The sequence below is a fragment of the Candoia aspera genome, chromosome 4 (assembly GCF_035149785.1).
Source record: "Candoia aspera isolate rCanAsp1 chromosome 4, rCanAsp1.hap2, whole genome shotgun sequence".
NCBI classification, from domain to species: domain Eukaryota; kingdom Metazoa; phylum Chordata; class Lepidosauria; order Squamata; family Boidae; genus Candoia; species Candoia aspera.
Genome location: NC_086156.1, coordinates 75,874,712 through 75,892,150, shown reverse-complemented (window position 1 = coordinate 75,892,150; position 17,439 = coordinate 75,874,712). Strand labels below are relative to the sequence as shown.

Genomic DNA, 17,439 nt, shown 5'->3' with positions numbered 1-17,439 from the left:
GCGTATGTCTAGCCTTCTTTGCGTGTTACATTACAGATTTAGCATTGATGCATCTATTAATCCATCTTTGTCCTGGCAAACCTTATGCTTGGAAGTGACAGCATCCTTGCTCTTCACCTTAGACATACAAGAACAGCTTTTTATGAATAGAAACTGCAATAATTGGCAATGGCCCCCACCAAGTCATATTAAGGCAACTCCAAGATCAGTCTTTTTGCATCATGGGACAACAAGCAGTGCTTTATGGCTTGGAGGATTTGATTTCCACAACCTCTCTGGAATGAGGCAAAGCAACTTAGGTTGTTTTCTCTTCCACAAGGGCTTCCTCTGCAGCTAAATGGAAATCTGCTCAGAAACAGCAGTTCAGTCCCTTGCAATATCAGCTCCATCATTTCAATATTTTCCCCTCACTTAAAACAATGAGACTTGATTCTCTCTTCACTGACAGTATATCTTGAAGCAATCTCTTCCTTTTTTCCCTTTCTTGGAAGATACTTTTCTTATTTTCTAGCACACTTAATAAAGTGTTTTATGAAAGGGCTAACTTAGCTCTGGCATCTGTTATTTCTGGCCTGGAGCCTCTCCCTGGTTCCCTCTGTGTTATACTCTTTGAACCCATGGTTACTCTCCCAATTAATCTCATTTCCTTGAAAGTAGCAGTTCTGGTTGCTGTGACATCAGCTTATCAAGAGTAGAAGTGTATGTTTACAAGAAATTTTCCCATCCTCATTTTTCATAAGGATAAAGTAATCCTTTACCCATTATTTTTCTGTCCTTTCAAAGTCAGCCTCAGTGTTCCACTTGACTTGACATATTTTATTGCCTGCCTTTTTTCCCAGACTCTAAATACCACTAGAAACACTGCTTCATTCTTTGGGTGCCCATTACGCTTGTACTTTTTACCTGAGCCATACAACCGTGTTTCACCAGGTAAGAAAGTTTATTCTTGGCCTTCCAAGACCTCTCTAAAGGGGAAGGCATTTCCCCACAGCATTTCTCCCAATAGATAGTAGCAGCCATGAAGGCTTGTATGAGCTGGCCAAACAGCTTTGCCCCTTCCAGTCTGCACGCACTCATCAAGAGTGACAGCAGCACTGGCAACATTTCTGTAGAGCCCTCTCCTACTGAAGCTATGTGGGCAGCTGCGTGATCTCAGCCCCCTACCTTCATTCAAGATAAAGATGGACTTGAACTTCCAGTGAGATGCAGTCTTTGGAAGGGTTGTCCTTGCTTTGGTAACCTTGTGCCATCCAGACCCTCTTCCAAGTAAGAAGCTTTTACATGCCAAAATGTGAATCACAGAGACCATAATAATGAAGCACTGGTTACTTGTAACTGCAGTTCTTACAAAGGTCATCTGCAAATTCACACAACGCACCTTCCTTCCTTGCTTCATCTCAAGTGACCTTACTGTTTCTTCAGGTCTATTGTGTCAGTCTTAGGAACTGAGTGGGTTCATTGAGAACTGTGCATAGTCATATGGTACATGTGAGGATGGGGCTCCTTCCAAACAAATTTGTAAGCTCTTGAAGGTTCTAAATGGGGCTATGTGCACACACACAACCCATGTGTGTGAAATCACAGACCACTCAGCCCAGTTACAGGTAAGTAACCAGTTCTTTGTCCAAAGGACCATGTAGGAGCATGTAAGCATGTTATAGAATGTATCCCATATGTTTGCGGGAAAAGGCATAAAATATCATTGCACAGAGCAGAGTTTCATTATACTGTAATGAAGAGTATCCACCTCCCTTCCTAAAGCTAGCTTATAGTTCAGAAACAACAAATTGATTCTTCCATAAATTAAGATAAATTTGATTAGATCAGTTTGAGACCCACAAATATGAAGCATTGTTGGGAACCAAAAAAAAAAGAGATGGCAGTGATATATGTTGGAGAAGGGGATAGCTGACAATAGGGATGAGCTAGAGATGTTTCCTTAACTAAGAAAGGCAAGCAAACAGGAATGGAAATTTTTGTCTTTGAAAAACCTTCAACACCTGTGCTGGGAAGCATAGTAAAAATATTAAAATTAGAAATAAGTAGTTAAAAAAAAGAAATGAGTTGTTTCAGAGGTTTATAGAGCTTTATTTCTTTCCTCTATGGGTGTTTGATTTTCTTGATAGGATTGCTGGTACCTAAAATCCCATGGAACAGGAGTAAGAAAATTTCACCATCTCATCTACTTAGAATAGGGGATTTAAAGATTATTCCTTAGTTCATACTGGGTTTCTGAGATTTCAGAAATGGTCTCTAAACAGCAAAACTGTTTGTTTATATGTTTGTTTATTTTCTGTGCAGGATATTGGAGGTGGCTCGGTGTTCCCAGCTTACAGATGTGGGCTTTACCACTCTGGCTCGGGTAAGCATTTTGATGCCAAGGCTGCCTTTTCCATCGGATGCTATTGATTGCTGTCTAAGTGATTGAGTGGTTCATAAATGAACCACTCAGTATTGCTTTGGGAACCATTCTGCTGCTGCTGCTGCTGCTGCTGCTGCTGCTGCTGCTGCTGCTCCAGAGCTTTAAGTAGGGATGGAGGGGAAAAAGCAGATACAGAATCTCACACATCCAGATCAGTAATGCTGAGTGCATAGTAGGTCCTGAGCCTAAATGGTAGGATTAGTCCTGGTGACAGAGAAGAAAAGAAAGCTCATTAAAGACCAGACTAGATATGAAAAGTCTGTCATTCTCTTGTCTTTCCTGAGATACGTGCAAAGCAGGATATATCCTTTCTCAAAATAAAAAGGGGCTATGAGAGGAATGAACACAGAATTTTTCTTCCATTCATGCTTTATCACCTGCAGTTGATTGTTGTAGCCAGTCCTCTCTACCTTTGAGTCCAGAAGTGAGCCCACAGTGCAGGAAAGAAGCTAGCTTATACTGAGAGGAGTAATGTGTGAGCTCAGTGCTCTTTTCCAGTCTGTATTTTTTCAAATTATGTACCCTACCTCTGCTTTTTGTGCAAACAGGAAAGTTCTGAAAAGAACCAGAGTTCTGAGCTTGACAGGATGTCCAAGAATTTTTAAGATTATTATAATTTGATAGCTTCACAGGTGCTTTGATGTGGTTGAATGGAAGATGCAGCAAGTTAATATTTTTTATTGGTTCTACTTCATTCCCCTATCTAAGTTTAGTGCAAACATTCTAAAACCTTGTCCTCTAAATGTTTCTTGTTTTTACTCTTTGTATTTTATAACCAGCTTTTCCCAGACTTGGGCCCCATTACTTTTAGATTACCACTCCCATACTTGACCATTGGCCCCAATGGTTGAATATGGTAGGAGTTGAAATGTAATAACGTTTGCAGATAAATGACTAGTCAAAACCCATAATGCACAGTTACTTGTGTCTCATTAGTATAATCCAGTTGAAGTAAATGTGAGTAGTTTGAAATTATCTGGTGTTGAAAAAAAATGGTTCATGGAACAAGAACAAATTGCTTTGATAATTAGACATTTCCATACATTTATATAATCTACTCTGACTGCAAAATTAAGAAGGAAGAGGGGGAAACAATGCTGTGCATTTTCATCTTTATTCCTGAGCAAAATTAACTTGCCCTAAAACAGTCCAATACATTATGTGCAATTCAGTTCTCTGGCAAACTTGATTTTTGTCCTTATTTTTAAAGTAAGTGTTTTCCAACTGCTTACACTGAAATTATTTCCAAGGGACAAATCAAACTATTCTGTTATATCAGGGCATGGTTCTAAAAAACAAATTAAAATTTAATTTGTATGTATGTTCTCCAGAATTGTCACGAGCTTGAAAAAATGGACTTGGAAGAATGTGTTCAGGTAATTGTACCATTTTCACCCTATTCTCTAGATTAATTATTTAGTTAATAGCTATCTAATGCAAAGTAAATTATATCATAATTTATTAAGAATCTGCTTGATATTGCTTTTGAGCATGATAACAAGCACTGAAGCAGGAAATATTTATGAGTGATAATTTGGCTGTTAGGCCACTCCTGTAATGTTGAAAAAGGGAGTGTCACCCATGTCTAATGGCATTTTCATAGGCCTTCATTATCTCCAGGAAAAGAAATTCATGATCAGCTGTAATGCCAGATGGTTGAAATAAATCTCTGAATCATATCTAGTGACTTTGTAAAGAAATTCAGAAGTGGAACAAGATGATTCTCTAGTGGGAAGCAGTTGGTCCACTTTCATTTCCTCTTTTTGGCCCAGCAAACATTCTTGAAAGTGTGTTAATACCATTAGACAGAAAGCTTCCTCACTCTGCTTCATTAGCTGCTTTGAGCAAAAAAGGAGTGTTTATGCAGCTTTCTGACATCATACGTCCCTTCTTTATTACACATTACCAGAGAGTTGAAAATATAGCACAGAGGTTCTGCCCTGCTGCTGCTTTGGAGAATAATCAGTTCAGCTGCATACCAGTGTCCTAAGAAGGTTCAAGCACATGATAAGTAGGAAAAACACTAGATTACATGCTGAGCCTTTTCAAGATGGGGAAACAACAACTGGTATGCCATCTACCAGTATCCTTTCTTAGTATCGGCCTGGGAACAAGCAGAACAAAAGATAGTGGAAGAAAACAGTTTTTAAAGTACGAAGGATTGATTTCAGTTCTGCATGGTCTAGTGCTTTCGTTCCTTCTTTAACTAGAACCCTCCATTACTTTCAGGCATAAGTCATTTGTGTTTAAGTGACTCTGAGTTCACATGTCTTCTTCAGATTAACATTCCTCTTAGTTATTATTTGTAAAGAGGCCCAAATTTTAAATTCCCAGGAGAAGAATCCTATGTAATTTGAATTAGAAAGACAATTTTTACCTAATTTATGGATACCTCAGCATCGGTACTGGCTTAGAAATACAGTACTTTCTATAGTGAGAATTTGACATTTTGCCTCTTGGCCCCACCAAACTTCTCATTGTGGAAATGACCAGAGAAGAATCCGTACCTCTCCTAGCAACCATCTCCTTCAAGCTATGTTGTGCCTGGAGGAATGCTAACCCAAAATAAGTGAAATGATACACATGAAACTCCTTGTGAGTACAATATATAATATTAGTCTCAAACATGTCTCTTCTGTTTTCTTCCAGATAACAGACAGCACGTTAATCCAACTCTCTATACACTGTCCACGGCTCCAGGTTTTGGTGAGTTAAATTTTTCTTTCAAGCTAAGAAGACTTTACCCAAACCCAGTTTTCTCAGCTGCACTATAAATTTTGGGATGTGAGTCAGAAGGGCCAAGAGGATATTTTATTGTGTATCTTAGTTGAAGAACGCCTTTAAGAGGCTGAGTTGTATAGCTGAACATATACCATACATACAACCAGCTTAAATAAGATACTCCTAAATGCTCTGAACAGGACTGCAACTCTGTTATTAAGAGTGTCAACCAAGGAAGCTTTTATATATTATATAAAGGCCAAGCCTGCAATGACTTGGAGAAACAGTAGGCATTGCAGAAATCTGAGGAGGAGTAATAAGTAGTAATGTTTATTCGGTCAGTGACCAGCAAGATAAAATTAATAAAAATAACAAAATTGAAATAAGTCAAATGAGTACAATTATATATAGACAACTGTAAATTAAAATAATTATAATATAATCTGTAGTTCCCTATTACAATAATGACATATTTATTTACCTAAACATTAGTAGATCCAATATATTAATACTATATTAATACTATATTGTAATACTATATTATAAAATATATCCTCAAAAATTTATTAAAAGATAACTAAACAAAATATTGATAAAAATAGAAAAGTAAGCAAAAATCCTTACTTCTTTAACCGGTTTTGCCTTATTATCATTGCTGTAGCACAAAATTTAGCTACTGCACATGTGATGGCTGGTTTTGAGTCCTGAAGAAGATGGTTCCCATAAAAACTGTCTGGTCTTCCTGGGAATCTTTCCATTAGGGCGTGAAAAGGGATATGAAGAAAGGGAAGGCAACGCGTGCCCTACAGAACAGCATCCCTTTGGAGATTAGGATGGCCCCACCCTGTTAGCCTTTTGTAAGGCATTAAAGACCTGGCTGTTCCCCCAGGTGTCTGGCCCCTGTGGTTAGGCAAGTTCTGCTGGTCAATGTAGATATGTTATTTTCATGAGTTGGATTGTGTATGGCCTCAGGCGTTAGGTTTTTGTTAAACTATTGTGGTGGTGGATTTAACCCTTGTTTGCCACCCAGAGTCAGTTTGAGGAGATGGGCGGCCTTATTGATTATTTAAATAAATAAATTTGCAAAGGGAGGGATTGGCATGCTACCCAAAATATATCCAGAATTGGGGTTTGTTTATTTTTATTTATTTATCAAATTTGTCATGGCCCATCTCCTCCCACCAGAGGGACTCTTATCTGAAGAAAAGAGGATCCATGTGGCCTGTGTATTTCCACCTGAGGGCCTTAAAATATTGTGCAGGATTTCTGAAGGACAGTTTGTAGAGGATAATTGAGGCATGGGTCCGGTAAGTTAGACTGGAAAATCTGCACAACCAAACCTTGGTAAATGCCACCTGATGCTTTGTTTTCCCTTTTGATGGCAGAGTTTATCACACTGTGAGCTGATCACCGATGATGGTATTCGCCATTTAGGCAATGGTGCCTGTGCCCATGATCGCCTGGAGGTGATTGAGCTGGACAACTGCCCCTTGATCACAGATGCCTCCTTGGAACACCTCAAGAGCTGTCACAGTCTGGAAAGGATAGAACTGTATGACTGCCAACAGATTACCCGAGCTGGAATTAAGAGACTCAGGGTAAGAATAAATTGACATTGTTCAATAGACCCATATGCATACAGTTCTAGCCCCTGTACTTGTTTGACTCTTTTCTCACCCAAACAGTAGCCACAACTACTTTAGTTAGAAACTTATTCTTCAAACTGAAGGTAAGGATATATGGCATAATATGGGTAGTTTAGTAGACTTAGTGTTCAGTTTGAATTGGGAAGTTATAGGTTCAAGTCTCCATTCAACCACAGAATGCCCTGGAAGTCTGGGGCCAATCATTCTCTCAGTCCAGCCTTCCTTGCAGGGCTGTCATTAGGGGATAAAATTAGAGCAGACTTCCATGTAAGCTGCCTTGGCTGAGATAAAAGACAGGATATAAATGTGACAAATCAATAGGAGATCAAAATCTGGGACTTGTTGCCTGGGTAGGTTAAGAGTGACGTGAAAGTTAGTTTCCAACTTTACAAAGTATTCACAGGGCCCAGTGACCATTGGTAACTTCCTACCAAAAAATGCGTCCTTCTAATAGATAACTAAGATTGACTCTGTCTACCCCATTACCTCCCTCCTTCTGAGATACTTTGATCTGTTTGTGGGCATTCCCTGCTTCCTTGAGAGAATGCTGATACTCATGCACACTAGTCAGATCCTTCTCAGTGCAGAAAAGCACTTGCACAGCTCCACGTTTGAAGGAGCTCAAAATGAGATCATCACTTACACTGTTCGAACATCCTAAGAACTTAGCTGGCTGACCAAATGATACTTCTTGGCCTGACCGTGAAATAGCCCTTCAGTCATATAGGTTTGTGTCCCCACCCCTCTTTTTTCTTTTTCATTTATGAAGCAGTGCCTTTTACAAATCTTCAAAAAGTGAGATGCTTCTGCAAAATTGAGAGAAGGGAAGTTCTCTTTACTGGCCAATTGAATAGAGCAAATATAAAAGTAAAAAAAAAAATGTGTGCAAAACTAAAGTGGGGAAGATTGGAAAGAACCCATTAGTTTCCCTTAAAATGACTCCCTGGCCTTTACAGAGATTTGTTCTGCAAATTACAGGTCCAGTATTACTCCATGTGCAACTTTAAGTTTACAATCATATTTGTTCATATTTTCAGTATCTTTAAGTTTTTCTAAATGGGAAAAAATGTGTTTGTCTTTTCAGACCCACTTACCCAATATTAAAGTCCACGCCTACTTTGCACCTGTAACTCCACCACCATCTGTGGGAGGCAGCAGACAGCGTTTCTGCAGATGTTGCATCATCCTATGACGTGAGAGCCAGTCTACCTTGTAAAAAAGAAACTGAGTATTTAAATTACCCTTCTAGAAGTTACAGTGGACACCAGTATCTCTGCCAACAAAATGATGCCAGTGCTCCTTCACCAGGGCCTTTGGAAAACAAAGCAGGGGAAGCTGGTGCAAAACATTGTTCCCCTTTTAACCCCACAGCTACACGCAAAAACACACACACCGTAGTATACACGTACTTACTTATTCCAACAGACTGAAGGTTCCTGGAGCTGAGGACCTGGATCAATGGGAACTTTCTCCCCCCCCCACACACACACCGTAGGTGGATTGGTATAATTATAAACCATTCCTACAAAGCCTGCTCAGAAGAAATCATGGGGAGGCGGGTGGGAGAAGGAGTTGTTGGTTGAATCACTTCGCACATCAGAAGAATTGCTGTTGCTTCCAAGCGGGGGAGAAGTTGTTCTTTTGACATTGAAAACAGCAAGATATAGCAAACGTGATGTTGGGATGGAAGGAGAGGTTTATAACTGAGGAGGGAACAAACATGAACATTGAACCGTGAAGGTACTGTTCAGGTGGGAGAAAAATGTACAAAGCAAAAAGAAAACAAAACACCCATGGGTATATTTTTTATTTAAAAAGAAAAAAATCATACGTGTGTTAAGGAATGTTAAAACAGCCATTGTGAGATGTAGATTCCTGCGCTTCTGTACTTCCTTGTTTTCTGTGCCGTCACATACACTGAGCATGCTCATCTTGGAAGTTCAGCACTTTCTCTTCTTTCATAACATTTGGCTCAGAGGCTTCCTAGATCGTTGTGATGATAAAGCTAGAAATCTGTAATGTCAGGCCTGAGATCTTTTTTTCCCCTCTCCCCTCAGTATCTCCATTTTTTTTTTATAAACTAGATGTCTAATTCTGAAGCTGTATGAAATGACTGAACATATAATACATATGCCAAGTTAATATTTCTTTTAAAAAGGCATCTTGTACCGCTAGGAGACCAAGCTTTGAAAAAACAGCTGTGAAATGGGTTGGAGTTACAAAAGCAAAAAAAATCTACATTTTTTAAAAAGTAATGCAGCCTGGGGAGAAGGGAGAACTTCTGTCCTATGTATTCTAGTGTATCACCTCCAAAGGAATGGTGGCTCATAAATCAGAAATAGTATACCGTACAGACATGGGTTACTCTGATTTCAGTGATAAATACCCTCTTCCATTATTAGATGAACTCAGACAATCCCTTTTCAGATAGCTGGAAATTAATGGAAACTACATCAGATGTTTGCATTTGCCTTAGAAGTAAGTGGCTCTCATGACAGGAAAATTGACAAGGTCCATCCAGTTCAATACTGAAGGATACAATTACTGAATTTGGTTTGATTTGCTCAAAGCTGCTGTTTCCAAAAACACTGGAATTATCTTATGGTGCTTTTTTTGGAAGCCATTTTTGGTTCCAAACGTGGTTTAAAAGGGCTGTGGGAATGATTCAGCAACATTCCAATATTCTCTTCACAAATAATGCACATGGCCCCAAAACACCTGCCAAAGGTCACCAGACGCTTTTCCTGATGCCCAATGTCCTGTTTTTATGAACACACCTTATTAATGAATGTTTATCATTTGCTGTTGTCATTCAAATTACTGGATGTGCTGTTTTGTTTTCTTCTGTGCCAGCATTTGACACAGTATAATTTACACAACAGGATTTTTTTCTCTTGCAGTGCAGTTGGCTTCAAAGGTGTAACCTGGGGTCTAGACCTTCCCCAACTTGATATTCTTTAGCTGTTTTGGATTACAAACTCCCATTATAATCACACCCGTCTCAGCCTTCAGATTTGAATATTATGTCTTTAAAACAAATCATGGCAATTGTAGTATTGTCTCAATACAGTCTGGTGATACAGGAAATTGAAACCTCTCATGGAAATGTCAGTATTTCAGAATGTTCAGTTGACACCAAGATCAGGGAGGCAGAAATGCAGGCAAGGCAGGAGAACTAAGTGTTCCCTACATCATGTAAGTTGCAGATTTTAAAGAGACTGTGGTCTTCACCCACCTCTGGAAGCCAGAACCCAGCATAAACTGCAAAGTCAGACCCAGACAACCTCCCACACTACTGGAAAATAAATTCATTTTACATGAATTTATTTTTATCTTGCAAGCTTATAGATCTTAAAGAAGCTTTCTTAATCACAAGTTAATTATATTCAGAAAGACTAAGGTGGGGTAGAATTCCACTGTTTTATTAAATGGTTCTGTGACATGTTCTTTCATTTTTCTTAAAACAGCAATGCGTTTGAGATCAGAAAATACGTTTTCCCTTTGCTCCATATGAAATTTGTCTGATCTATATATTCTCAGTTTCTCTTGTGCAGATACTTGCTTTCTTACACAAGCATTTACACTGAATTTTCCAGATCCACCAATATATAGTTTTTATAGGGCTTTAAAGCAGTATACACTGTTCCAAAATATTTTTTTAAAAGCCTTGTTTTAAATGTTCTTTTCTCTCTTCCCTAAAGTCTCTTCTAATTTATAGTTTTAAGAAACAGTCATCTGGCTCCAGTAGAGAAATATGATTATTGATTATCAACTATTGCTATCTATTATTGATCTACTGTTACAGTGTAATTCCCTTTGAATCTCAAACACCACAGTGGTGATCACTGATTATCCAGAACAAGTTAGGAACTTGTGTATGTTGTTATCACCTTGTCAGTGTTTAGCACAACTTTGAAAGTAATCCTAGAATGTTCTGGATTTTTTGTTTTGTTTTGTTTGTAGGAATGAAAATGTGGGGATAATGGTCTATCACGTGTTACTCATGTGCAAAGCCCCCTTGAAATGAATGGAAATATTTGCTGCATTATGTGTAGTGTATTTTCAATTTAAATGGTTCCCTTAAATGCTCCATTCTCACTAACTGTAACATAGGACTACTTCGTCAGGGTACAGACAGAAAATGCTCTAAATATGTCACATTTGGGATTGAGAGAAAGACTTTGGGCAAATTGATAGATTGAATCCTAGCTTTTTCTATGGATTTTTAAGATTCAGCATCAAAACATCCCATACGTTTCACTTGCATTCATGACATTAAACAAGGATTTGCCGTGATTGTAAATAATGGACTGCATTTTCTGGAGTTAAAACTTTGGAGACAGACGAGTGTTGTTACTCCATAATTTACCTAGATACCTGGCTGCTGCTCCCAAGAAGCAGATTAGTCTTATTTTTATTATGAATGATTAATAATAATAGAAAAAATCTTGGCTTTGACAAACATCGGGTGAGGTTTGATGAGTGTATTATGTGATGAAAATTCCCCATTCTCTGAGAAACTGAGTTGTCCATACTCAGTTCTATGCTTGCTAGCAGTGAGTATCTAGGTCATTAGGAGCTGAGTTGGATGAAGATGTATGACTGTCTAAACTGCTGCACAAAAAAGATCAGAGTGAAGAAATAGAATTTAACAGTCTTGTGACTGATAATTTATTCTAAGATGTTGTGCTAAAATAATTTTCCTGCAATGGAGCCATGGCATTCTACAGTAGGATATCTTCCACTTTCTCCAAAGGCAGGGCTAAAAAATTCTGATAATGCTTCCAAAGGGAAGGGATTGCACCATCCCTAGTTCTAGCTCTGCCATTCTCCAGGGAGCATGTATGTTCATCAGCTCTGTACAGGACACCTTTGATCTTCAGGCAGATCTCTACCTTTCTCACCTAGCTGCTCGTTCTGTCCTGATTTTTTCCCCCCTTCTCTGCAGGAACTCTTAGGTCCAGAGGTATGTCAGAATGCTTCCATAGTGAGGGACTGGGCCCTGAGGCCAGAATGCATTGACATGCCAATGTACTCTCTTGCTTCACCTCATTGCCACAATCTCTTCAAGAGACATTCGCCAACACCATAATTGCTGAGTCACTAGCCACAAACCATGTGACCAGCATAGCTGCTAGAGAGCCTGTTGCCATCTCTGGGTAGCCAGATGGCCTGGGCAGTGGGGGTGGTGGAAATCAGCAGTGCTAGGCATTGTTTCTCCTCATTGCCCTTTGTTAAGGGAACTACAGCTTCCAAACTCTCTCAGCCTTTTATTCTCCAGTAAAAGCCATGATCTCTGTACGTGGCCTGCATCAGTAACCATAAGGGGTGAAGAGGATGGGAAATGCTCTAGAGTCTTCCCAATCTGATCAGGGGTGGGGGCAGGGGAGTGGGTCTGCACTTATTCCACTCCTCATAGGCCTCCTCTCCTTACTGCAGATGTCAAGGCCCAGGCTGCCCTCAGAGGGGAAGGAGCTGAATATCCAAATAAAGCTGTCTTCAATTCTGATTGTATATAATTTAGATAATTCCATTCAAGAAGAGGGAGGAGGGGAACAATCTCTGGACCACCAATAGCCAGTCCCAGAATTCACACACTCAGACTTACCCCAGGTCAGTAAATTTTGTAAAACCCAAACTCTCGGGGAACCCCAATTCAAGGATTCCTGTGGACCCACAGATAGTGGAGATTATCTTTGTGGCTAACAAGCCTGCCTTGTGCTTCCCCTTGTCTGAAGCATATAACAAAATCATTAGGATTGAATGAGGAACCAGGGTGGTGATGAGTGGCAAAAACCAACTGGGTAAGTAGGAGGCTAATGGAATTTGCCCACCAGTGTAACCAAATAACATCAGATAATGGAACCTCGTGTAACAAAAGCCATGGTAGAGTTCTTCAGTGCATACAAACCAAGTTACTTTATGCCCTCCCACAAGTTTCATAAGAAGACCAAACATCTATTCCTGAAGGTCATAAATTGCCTCAGTGCACAGGCAATCAAGCAGGTCCCTCAAGACCCCGTATTTCACATTCTTCATTCCTGAAAAAAAGGTTTACACATCTATCTTAGATATGTAATCAGTAAATTGCCATATCAGATACTACAGGTTCAGGATGGAAACACATCCATTATAGAATGCCTCAAGGAAAAAGATGGGTTTATCTAGACATTCTCCAGGCACCCACTATCTTCCATTCAACTTTTATCAGCTCCCAAGGTATTCATGTAGTTGACAGTTACCACCATATATCCCGGGACATCCACATTTACTCCTGCCGATCGGAAGGTCGGCGGTTCGAAACCGCGCGGCAGGGTGAGCTCCCGTTGCTAGTCCCAGCTCCTGCTCACCTAGCAGTTCGAAAACATGCAAATGTGAGTAGATCAATAGGTACCGCTTCGGCGGGAAGGTAACGGCGTTCCGTGTCGTCATGCTGGCCACATGACCCGGAAGTGTCTACGGACAACGCCGGCTCTAAGGCTTAGAAACGGAGATGAGCACCGCCCCCTAGAGTCGGACACGACTGGACTTTACGTCAAGGGAAACCTTTACCTTTACCTTTTTATACGATCTACTGATTTGGTCCCCATAGATTGATCAGGAAAATGATGTTTGCAGACTCTGAAGGATCTGCCCTTTCTAATAATAATAAAAGACAACTATCACCCAGTTTATAGCACCTCAGAGCCATTTTTGACACCAAAGAGGGCTGATTTCCCTGGCTTGGGCCCAATGTGCCACATGACTCAAAGATCTATTTTATGCCTCTTAAGACCAATGCATTCTGTATAATCCAGCTGGACCCCATTACTGCACCTATATCCAACCTTTGACTAAGATGAATTCAGCCTTTCCCCTAGAGTCAGGAGTTGATTCTCCCCTCCTGTCTCAACTCTAAAGTGTAGTTAGAGGGTGTTTGGCAAAAACTTGGAAGTCAGATGGGCTATCAAGCTCTATTTGAGATGAACAGAGGAATTCAGAACCTCAAATAGCCGCCTCAATTCCTTCCACAGATCCACCTGGGCTGCAGAGCTTCATTGGTTACGTTTTCTGTATCAAAGTAGCCTACAAGGCCCAAAATAGGCCCACTCTGTTAGAAGTATAGCCACCTTACCCACATTGACACAAATGCCTCCTAAAGATACCTGTACAGCTGATACATAATTTTCTGTGTCCTCTTTTGTAAAACACAATACGCTTACTTTACATGCCTCAGTCAAAGCCGCCTTCAGCATGTAGGTCTGCAGAAAATAGTTTCTAGCAAAGAGAAGGGGCCATTCAGGTATAAGATCCCACCCCCAGGGACATCCTGGCTCTGTGGTAGGATAACATTATATACAGTGCATTGCACTTACATCAGAGTCAAGCCCACCCAGTTATTGATCAAAAGCCAAAACCACAAGAGAGTTTCCAATTGGGTTCAACCAGTTATACATAGTTTCATATACCTATCCATTATTCCTATCTTTCTCAAGGGTGCTCCTACTGAGCTCTCCTACAAGTCATTCTGAAAGGGGATGACAGGGATCCTCCAACAAGAAATGTCATCTGACTCTTCTGTCCTGCCTCGAACATGAGCAATGGTGGGGGAGATTCCCCGCTTTAGAATGCTGAATGTATTGAAAATTGTGCAGTTAGAAGGTCATTGTGATTACTGTATTTTTTATTCATTACATCCTTTCTTTCTTAGTTAATTTGAAATCATGATAACCTGAGATGTCAAAATATTAATATTGGCATTGGCTATGTCTGTACCTAAACAGTAATAACTAGTGCCTCAGCAAAAATTACATGCAACTCTCCAGGGATATCCTATGTCACATATTGTGGAAAACATAATTCTTACGTATCAACTGAATTACACATCCATTTGCATTATAAACAGGAAATGTACTGGGAGTGAAAATACATCTTCAATGAATGATATGAATGAACCTGCAGCTCTACTGAGTCAATAGAATCTAATGCTCAAAGTGTGCTAATGCAGTCATATCTCACAATCCTAAAACAAATCCCCCAAGAGATAGAAAAATTAACTTTAAAAAATGTAGCAAATCCAACTTTCAGATTTAATCTGATGCCAAATTAAAAGACAGATTAATTTCTCCAACTGGAGCACATTTAGTGAAGGGTAACCCATTACTTCTCTGACTAATTGATTCCATAATGGTGTAGTCATATAGGGTGTACTACTAATTGTCCAAAAGCTGGCTATTTGGGGATTATATGCCAAATGTCTTTAGACTTTAGAACCCTAAAATAGTATAGTGCAATTCAGCCAATTCCTTCAGGAAACCAGTGTCAAAGCACTCACACAAGCACTTTTTAATTAAATGTTTTATTGAACATTTCACTCCTGGAACAATAGAGTGTCTGTTTTTAAATTTTAAGGTTGCCTTTGTACAACTGCTGATATCTTGCTCAGTGTGGAAAAAAAGCTACTTGGATATGTGGAGCATAATTCTCCTAATATATTTGTTCATATTAGACATCCAAGTTGGAATCATGCCATTTAGTCCCCTAAGTATAGGCCCTACAGAAATCTGTGTATTTCAAGAACATGGAGTCTCTGTATTTGCTTCTCCTGGAAACCGTTGCAGATTTCATAATGCCAATTTACTAAAACTAGAATATGCACATAGATCAGTTTGCTGCTTTCCATTTTAAAATAACATAACCTTGGTCAAGTTCATAGTGTAGGAAATTGGTTGCAAAAAAAAAAAAAAAACTAGTTCCAAATGCTTGGCATTCTGTCACTATGAGGAAAAGCTTTCCAAGAAGAGATTCGGAGGAACAGATTGAGTAATTTAACTCTTCTTCAAACTGTCTTCTGTTTATTGCAAATAGGTCCAGAATTAATTTGGATTTTTGTGTCATAGGTAATGGACAAGGAATTCTTATGCTCTGAAATAATGGAAAAAGGAGTGTAATATATTTGATAGGAGTTCTAAAATCAGTGTTATGCTACAAGCGTTAACTCTTTTTGGAAGTTAACACTAGGTCTATCAAGTATTCTTATCAAGCCCACCTACCACCACATGAAAGGAACAGGCAAAAAACAGTGTACGTGAAGATGGAAAATCAATATACCTTAATTAAAAGGTAATGTGTTTACATGTCCAAAATAACTCCCCTGGAGTGATTCTAGGTCTTTTCCCACTTCACAAAGGGCAGACCTAGATTTACTGCATTGTATAGTATTGCTAGCAGGATCTGCCAACTACAGTACATTTACCAACCAATACCTACCTGAAACAAGTGTGTTTTGTTCATACTCTGTACAGTTAAGCACACACTTTAAAATTACAGTGTATGAAGAGAGCCTTGAGCTGAGGTTATGTGTTAAAGCTTTCATCAGTATCTGAGAACTGATTAAAATATTAAGGTTGCCAACTCTCCAGGTCAATACCGAACGTTCAAGCTTTAGCAGGGTTCCCTTTGCATAGGAAAGGCATGAGTTTTTTAGACATCAAAGGAGTTGCGCATTACAAACTGAGATCACTGTTCGAAGGGATAGTTATGCTCTCTTTGTTCTACTGACTTAGCACTTCATATGTGTTTGCATTAATACATTATGTTTATCTGGCATAAAAATAGGCACACTTGATTACTTTATAATTATGCTGCTGCTTTCCTACTGTGCAGAAGGATTTAGAAATCATTACAAAAAACTACCCAGCTGGTAACAGATGGCAGTAAGATACAGTCATGTTTTAATATAAAAAGGCTTAGACAAATAACAGCAATATCCAAATAAAATAGATGTTTTAAAAAGATTGCAGTTAATACTAGTAGGTGAAATAATGGTTTAAGCCAAATGAGTGTAGAAATGTTTCTTATGAAAAGACTTCAGAGCTAATGGTTTACAGGCACTTCTTTTTTTGACAGATCAAATATATTAATAGCAAGATTCTGTGCACATTTACTCAGATGTTGGGGCTGTTGAGGTCACTAGTGGTTACTCCTAGATAAGCAAATGATTGAGTGCAATCTAAATTTTATTTGAGAATCACTCAACCACCCCTTTCAATATTTGATTGGCTTTTTAAATCAAAATGCTGGCAAGAGTTGACATTCAATATCTCACAATCTGTATATTTTACAAATGAAAAAAACAACTTGTCAAATGTCTGGAGAAGTGACCTTGACTGCCCTGGTAGTTAAAACATGCAGTAATTTGATATTTAAGGAAGATTGTTACATAGTCTTTTCTTGTATGACCTTAGCTTAACTCTCTTGGATTTCTCCAACAAGATTTATCAATATCTAACTCTATTTTCTAGTAGAAGCCCACAAAAGCAGCTGGCGCCTCTCCCACTGAAACCATCCAATGTCAAAAATCAAAGAAAGCTACAGTGACGACACTGCAATCCAATGGAGGGCAGAGACAAGTCTGCTTTTTGGTTGAGGGAAGGATGGAGAGCAGAAGCAAAAGAAATTTCTTTACAACCTAATAGTTTCTGGCATTATCACCCTGAGCTAACCATTCATAAGCACTTGAAAAGCAAAGCTCTACTTTGCTTGGGTGTTTTCATAGAGAAAGAATTTGGCAAAGTAGGTGGCCCTGCAGCATCCTCCACAATTCCAGGTGATCGATTGATGTGCCATCTGTGCAGTGGGCATCACCTTCATAACAGATGCTGCCAACCA

The 17,439-nt window shown here is 39.2% G+C and overlaps 2 protein-coding genes across 3 annotated transcripts in view; both read left to right on the top strand.

Annotated features, from left to right (window-relative positions):
- Nucleotides 1–10,834, top strand: part of FBXL20 (F-box and leucine rich repeat protein 20) — a 67,722-nt gene extending 56,888 nt beyond the window's left edge. For both annotated transcript variants that reach the window (XM_063300629.1, XM_063300628.1), the window contains exons 11-15: nucleotides 2,302–2,362; nucleotides 3,754–3,798; nucleotides 5,072–5,128; nucleotides 6,529–6,741; nucleotides 7,874–10,834. In XM_063300629.1, the coding sequence (XP_063156699.1) occupies nucleotides 2,302–2,362; nucleotides 3,754–3,798; nucleotides 5,072–5,128; nucleotides 6,529–6,741; nucleotides 7,874–7,981 (484 nt within the window). In that variant the 3' untranslated portion in view covers nucleotides 7,982–10,834. The remainder of the gene's footprint in view (nucleotides 1–2,301; nucleotides 2,363–3,753; nucleotides 3,799–5,071; nucleotides 5,129–6,528; nucleotides 6,742–7,873) is intronic.
- Nucleotides 1–17,439, top strand: part of MED1 (mediator complex subunit 1) — a 249,068-nt gene that overhangs the window by 101,279 nt on the left and 130,350 nt on the right. The gene's annotated exons all lie outside the window — the stretch shown is intronic.